The sequence below is a fragment of the Corvus cornix genome, chromosome Z (genome assembly GCF_000738735.6).
Source record: "Corvus cornix cornix isolate S_Up_H32 chromosome Z, ASM73873v5, whole genome shotgun sequence".
NCBI classification, from domain to species: Eukaryota; Metazoa; Chordata; class Aves; order Passeriformes; family Corvidae; genus Corvus; species Corvus cornix.
In genome coordinates, this window is record NC_046357.1 from 63,286,280 (window position 1) to 63,292,941 (window position 6,662).

At 59.0% G+C, this 6,662-nt stretch overlaps 1 protein-coding gene across 5 annotated transcripts; it reads right to left on the minus strand.

The window, feature by feature from the left end:
• Positions 1-204: 204 nt before the first annotated feature.
• On the minus strand, positions 205-6,385 carry LOC104685163 (glutamine-rich protein 2-like). Of its 5 annotated transcripts, none has more exons than XM_039567245.1 (16): positions 6,302-6,385; positions 5,890-5,994; positions 5,546-5,650; positions 4,917-5,135; positions 4,705-4,796; positions 4,435-4,543; positions 4,077-4,265; positions 3,686-3,808; positions 3,422-3,484; positions 2,909-3,073; positions 2,640-2,758; positions 1,942-2,007; positions 1,525-1,626; positions 1,003-1,099; positions 740-836; positions 205-420 (listed from the first exon to the last, which is right to left on the minus strand). In XM_039567245.1, the coding sequence occupies exons 1-16, from the start codon at positions 6,347-6,349 to the stop codon at positions 371-373; spliced, it is 1,749 nt and encodes a 582-aa protein (XP_039423179.1). In that variant the 5' UTR covers positions 6,350-6,385; the 3' UTR covers positions 205-370. The 5 variants fall into 5 exon arrangements, with proteins under 5 accessions (XP_039423179.1, XP_039423178.1, XP_039423180.1 ...); XM_039567244.1 differs by having other exon boundaries at positions 3,686-3,811; XM_039567246.1 differs by lacking the exon at positions 740-836 and having other exon boundaries at positions 3,686-3,811.
• Positions 6,386-6,662: the final 277 nt, after the last annotated feature.

Here is a 6,662-nt window from a genome sequence, read left to right on the forward strand (position 1 = left end):
TCCACAGCCCATGGGTTGGGGGCAACCCCAGCCCCTCCACCTGGCTTGGGCATACCCCCCGCACACCCACATGACCCAGTCTGGGGGCTTACTCCAAGCTCTCCTGCTCCTGTCCCCACCACGACTCTGCCCTTCCCTGTGGCACTTGTCCAGCTTTAGGATGGCAGCTCTGAAGCGGGGGGTTACTTTTGAAATCAATCTTGCTTAGAATATCCCAAACACAGCAGATTACCATTTTTTTATTAACTTGGGGCAGCTGTCCTGGTCTTTTCTTCATGACGGGCTCTGAGCACCTAGTCCCAGCCAGCTGCCTGACTGCTGATTCCATGGGCAGGGACTGGATCTGCAGCAAATGCCACAGTGCTCGGAGTCAGTGGTTGAGGTCTGAGGCTGGCTGGTGCTCTAGTAAGGTGGTGGTGCCTGGGGGTGAAGGACAGAGGTAAGCCCCATGAAGCCCATGGGCATCTGTACAGCCAGAGACCCGCAGGGACAGGGTAGTGGCACCTGCCCTCCAATATATGGGCTGTTGTCCCACACTGGCCAGGGCCATCTCCACACTGCACTCCATCTTGAACACCAAGGACCCAAGGACCAGTTGTCCCATCTGCCAGTCACCCCCATCCATCCTGCTTCCACCCCTCCTCAGCCTGCCCCAGACCCCAGACCCTCCCTGCACCTACCCAGGCATGCAGACAGAGCCCTGCTCACCCATCACCAGCAAACAGCTGATAGGCCATACCCAGCTCATCCTGTGCCCTCTTTGCCACCTCAGACCCGAGGTGCTCCTTGCCCCGATCCACACGGTCATCTGTGCCCAGCAGCTCAGTCACGCCAAGCTGGGAAGGAGAGTGGCTGGCTGCCATGTGGGGCCCAATTCAGCATCCCCAAGCAACCCTCCCCACCCATCTCTCCTCAAGGAAACAGAGGGTGGATTCCCTCCAGATGCTCAGCATCTCTCTCCCAGCCTTGTTCCTCCCTGACATTCCTCATCACCATCCCTACCTTTTTGGAGAGCCATAGGACATCCTTGGGTGGTGTGTTGGACATGTCCTGACGCCTGCAGCTCTGCGACTTCACGAACTTGCTACTGACCAGCTTCCTGAGGGATGGGGCATGGGGATGCTCATCATCCAGCACTGTGGTGCCCTGGACTTCATCCCACTGTACCAGGGAGGTGGGCAGAGGGTGCTCCCCACTGAGGGACGTCCCTGCTGACTACCTGACAGCTGCTGCAGGAAACCCACACCTATCCCACTGTGCTGAATCCCCACCAAGCCTGAGGTCAGGCTGAGACCTGTGGCTTCAGTGCCACTGAGGCCAGGGCTTGATGGAGCAGTGCAGCAGAGACTTTAAAAGCCCAGAGACCTGGGGCAAGAACAGCTGGCATTCTGTGGCCCCCTCTGCTCCCCCGCCCTCCCCAGGCCCCCCGGTCCCCTCCGTCCCCACTCAGGGAAAAGATCTCCCTTGCCAAGGCAGGACTATCGGGCACCCCAGAGGCCAGTGATGGGTCCCCATGTCCCCTACCTGTGACTGTGCTGCTGTGCTTGCTCCTCTGTGGTGACGGTAGAGAGGCGTGTAGCGTGGCTGCTAGGCAGCAGTGGGAAGAGTGGCAGCGTGTCAATGTGCCTGGGGAGGGCAGGAGCTGTGGGTGGGTGATAGGGGACAAACAAGCCACCCCAGCTTGGGGCAGAGCACCAAAACCCATAGGCTTGTACCCCACAGCATCTCTGCCTGCTGCCCTCAGGGAGGTGTTCCCAGAAGGGGTTCCCACTCCACATCTGACAGACATGGCTTCGGGGGGGGCTCAGCAGTCAGACCCTCCCAGGGAGACACTCCAACCCCCGTGCCTGAGACAGCAGGGCATCACCAGCACCCAAGCCCCCACCCCACCCCACCCCACCCAAGTAGCCCCCCAATACACCGGTGCTGGGTGCTACTCACGGGCCAGGCACCTGTATGTTGAGGTGCCGGTCGCAGGACAGGCAGTTGTAAGGGACCAGCAGCTGCCTAAGGAAGAAAGGGCTGGATGAGCTCCTGACAGGGCTGCAGTGCACACAGCCAGCAGCTCACAGGCACTAACATGTGCCAGGCACATTGCTGCAGGGAGTCTCAAAGTTTGCAGGGGGAACTGTGGTATGTTGAGCCTGGTTTCCCCCCAAGCCAAGGGGACAAGGAGACAAGCTTGCCTTGGCACTGCTGAACTGTGGCCATATCCCAGTACGCAGGGATATGAGGGGAAGGAGCCAGGCACTCACAGTACCATCCAAATCAGCCCTTGCCTTGGTGTCAATACCTTGTCAGTGCTCACAATTCCCCTACACCTTGCCAAGGTGGGCAGGTCATGACTGAGGCCTGTGGCACCACGTTGCACCCCTGCCCAGGGGAACAACCCTCTGTCCTCCATCCTTGCACCTTTGCACCCACACCCCAGTTTTGGTTTGGACAGCTCTGTTCTGCAGACGTCCGTTCCTGTGCCTCCCTTGATGTGGGGAACCTGATACTGATAGGTGAAGAAGGTGTAGCTGCTTTGTCAGCATCCCTGCAGTTTGTTAGCTGCATTGGTCTGATGCCAGGGTACCATACAGGAGGGAAAAAGGCCAGTGCAGCTGCCAAAGCCAACACCATCCTATTTCACTCACTGCTTAATTCCAGCAGCGTTGTCAAGTTCTACCGACAGCTCGTCCCTGAGATCCTTGATGGTCCTTGCCCAGGTATCCTCCAGCTGCTTCTGGAAAGGCCCCAGCTCCAGGCGATCCAGCTATGGACAGATATACACCCTCAACCAGCTGCTCCAGGATGAACCACGGTAGTTCCCAGGGAAAAGCCAGCGGAGGGGGAAACCTCAGCGGGATGCTGCCTAAGGCTACAAAAGAGACAGTTCTGTGCCGTGAGGATAAGCACCCCTCACCTTGGAGTCCAGGGCATCACTGAACTGCTGCTGGGCCTCCTTCCAGCGCTGCTCCTGGCCTGACACCCGTCTCAGCAACTCCCGCAACCTCTCCTCCAGACGCTCCATGCTCGCATCAAAATGGGCACAACTGACTTTGTTGCCCAGGGCAGCTTTGTCCACTTTCTAGCAGGGAGGAAAGGCAGGAGAGCAGTGGGGACACGGCAGAGGTACAACAGGCAGGGCCAGCACATGTTGGGGACAGAGGTAGAAACGTTTCTGCTGAGCCATTTTTTTTTCAGGGCTGTGTGGCCTGCTTACCCCATCACACCCATGGGGTCAAAAGGGACTTAAAGAAGGAGACAGAGGGACCTGGCAAGGGATCTGCAGCCAGTCTGGAAGTACTCACACCCTCCCTCTGCCACACCCAGGCCACTTTTGCCACTGAGCACCCAAAAGGACAAAGGACATTTGTCACCCTGCCCAAGATCCCCAAAATCCCTTTGGCTGAAGATGGACTCCTCAAAACCATACCAGCAGCAGCAGGTCCTCCTTGTCTGCTTTCTTCTCGAGACCCTCCAGGGACCGGAACAGAGCCTTCCAATACAGAAAGCATCTCATGACACCACAGCAGGGTCAGAGCTGTGTTCTGGCCAGTCAATGCTCCCTGCTCTTTGGGAATGGCCCTTTGAAGCAAGAAGGCTGCGAGCAGGTGGGCAGGGGATCAGACCTCTGGCAGTCTCCAGCCTCAGTGTGCCTGGGGGATACTCTGACCCTGTGGGGGGCTTGGCCACCAACCTCGATATGTTTCTGATGCTGGCGATGGTCATCCCGAAGGCTCCCTGTGATGTAGCTGAGCTGCTCGCAGTCCCCTTCCACCCGCATGACTGTGGCCTGGATGCTCTTCAGCAGCTCCTCATCCTGCTCCAGGGAGGAAGACCACAAGATGGGGTCACGCAAGGGGTGTGTGGCTGCCCCTCAGGGGCAGATCTGGGTTACTGAGCCATCAGCCATGAGCCCTCAGTGCCAGCAGGACATTTGTATCAAGGCTTTAATTTCCTGCCATACTACCAACCTGTCGAAACCAAACTCGGGGGTAGCAAGGGGCTGCTCTACACTGCAGTGAGCACAACCAGACAAGAGGTCCTGACACAGCCTCCCAAGCCCCCCCATGCTGCCAGCTGCCTACCTGGGTCTTCTGTGGCAGTGACCTCTGCACCTGCTGTGGTACTAGGGAGTCCACCTGCTCCTGGAGCTTCTCACAGCGGTGTAGGAGCTTCCTCACAAGCTTGGACTCAGAGCTGCGGTCAGGGCACACTGTCTGTGACTCTCCCTGCTCCTGCCCCACACTCCCCATCATTGCCCTCAGCTCATTCAGCTGCAGAAAAGGGAGAACGAATCGATTTTGAGATAGGATGGATGCAGCCAGCAGACCCGGGTGCCATGGGGGCCAGATGGCCCTGACCAGGCAGGGAATGTGGCCAGGAACACCACAAGGAGCACCCTGCCATTCAGGACAACAACTGGAGTGCCCCCCCAAACCTCACCCGCTCCTGAAGCTGGTCAGCTGTGACCAGCTGCTTCAGTGTGGCCTTGGTAATCTTCTGCTCTTCTCTCAGCTCCTTCTGCTCCTGATTAATCTCCTGCAGTGCAGACCTGGCCAGCAAGATGAGGGCACAGGCAGACTGAGCCTCCACAAGGCCACTCGGGAGGTGAGCTTTGCTCCCCAAACCTGATGCTCCTGGACTGCCACCCCCCACACCTCCCGGTTCCCCTGCAGCCCCGTGGAATACAAAATCTTCTCCCCATCCTCTTACTCCAGCTGTAGGGGGATCTGATTGGTGCCATCCACTTCGCACTTGGCTACAGTCACACCCAGTTTTCCAACAGCATCCTCCAGCTGTCTTATCTGGGAAGGATGGTGGTGGCAGAGTCAGGGCATGGACCCCATGCTCTCCCTCGCCTGCCCTCTCTCTGACAACTCCCCCTGGCATCCTTGCAGCCCCCTTAGGGACTGCTATGGGCTTACCTTCTCCTTCTCACCCTGCAGGTCTCTGGCCAGGCTCTGCAGGGAAGACATCTGGCCCTGGAGCTCAGACAGGTTTCTGATGATGCTCTCCATTGCTGGATGGCCTGCTTGGGATCCAGGCTGTGCCCCAGGGCTCTGCCCCAGCTTGTCCATGTCTGAAGTGTGGGGCTTGGCAAGGGCAGACTGGTGGTGGGGGACCAGTGGCTGGGCAGCAGCATCCTGGAGTGGGATGAGAAGAGGGACAGCATCCACAACTGAGCTTGGGCCCAAGCCAGAGAGACTCTGAGCAGGCTGTGGCTGCCAAGCACTGGTGGATCTTTACCTTCTTTCCTTCCCAGCACCCATGTTCCCTTTTTTTGGGGCCATTTAGTTCCAAGTGCCTCAGCATCCCTTTGGCTGAGGCAGGCAGTGACCTCTACTACCAGGTTGATCTGCAGGCAGAGGTGGGGGGTGCCTAGTAGGCAAGGCTGAGTTCCCATGCTTCCCTCACGGGACCCCCTTCCCACTCTTCCCTCCAAGTGCCCTTCATGCTGGGTGACACCCAGGGTCCCAGGGCAGGGGTGGCAGGGCAAAGTCTTGAGAGGCTGGGTGGGGGAGGGCCCAACTCACTCCCAAAAACAGCAGCTCACCTGGCCAAGGGCTTCCTGGATCATCCGGATGCCTTCTCCCATGCGGGACTCTGCGGCCTTCATCTCATTGACTTCCTTACGGAGATCCTTGCAGAGATCTGTGGTCTAGGAGAGGCGGGTGGAGGGGATGAACCTCAGGGGAGGGTCCCTGGGGACCTGCAGGACCTTTGCCTGCACCATGGTCTGTGGGGTACAGTGCAGGGTCTGGCCCAGCCAGATAGCTGGGCACTGTGGGCAGCACTCTCCATTCATCTGGCACAGCCAGATGCAGCTGAACCTCTGGCATCCAGAGAGGTCACAGGCTGCTGTCTCAGATCTGCAACATGCTGATGGAGGCAGCTCACCTGGCCAAGTGCCTCCTTGATCCTCTGGATTTCCTCTCCCATGTTGGACTGCACGGCCTCAGTCCCAGCCATCTCCTTGTGGGGCTCCTGGGAGAGAGCTGTGGCCTAGGAGAGACAGGTGGAGGGGGCAAGCCCCAGGCAAGCAGCTCCCCAGAGGCTCCCACCCCTGTCCTGGGGAGCCTACGGCACACCCTGGGTCAGCAGGAAAAGACCCAACATGGGAAGGACCCAAAGCACTTGGAGCAGTGTTCCAGCCCCGGATTTTCTCTCTGAATCTCCCTCCCTTTCCCACAATGAAACTCAGCATGCTGCTTGGAGCTTGGGCTTCAACCAAACCTTGATATAAGGGCACAGACCCCAGAGGAGGGGGGATCTTGGGGGGAGCACCGAGGGGGGTGGGAAAAGCTTCTACCTTGGAGATGCCACTCTCTTTGGCTTCAGTCTTCTCCATCTGTCCCATGTCGGCAGCCACGGAGGTGACAGGAGGGCCACTCCTGGTCCCCTGCAGCTTGTCCTTCCCAGGCAGCTGCCCCCTGGGTGGCTGTCCTGTGCCCCGAGCCCCAGCCTCCGTGCTGGACCCGCCCCCCCTCCTCCTGTGGGCCGGGCACAGCCCCCTGGGGGATCACATCCTGCAGGCCCAGCAGGCTCAGGTGCTCCAGTATGACCCTCAGCAGTTTGCGGAGCGCCTCCAAGTTGACATTGACCTCGGGCGTCCCGATGGCCTCATCCAGCAGCTCTAACAGGCTGACTGAGGCCATGGCTGCTGCCCTGCC

Excerpts from the sequence above, each read along its gene's own strand:
- LOC104685163 (XM_039567244.1), bottom strand. The coding sequence starts at position 6,349 with ATGGGACAGATGGAGAAGACTGAAGCCAAAGAGAGTGGCATCTCCAAG. Across the intron at positions 5,995-6,301 it reads AAGAGAGTGGCATCTCCAAG|GCCACAGCTCTCTCCCAGGA; the intron begins GTAGAAGCTTTT and ends TGTCTCTCCTAG. Across the intron at positions 1,100-1,524 it reads GCACAGCAGCACAGTCACAG|GAAGCTGGTCAGTAGCAAGT; the intron begins GTAGGGGACATG and ends CCCATCCCTCAG.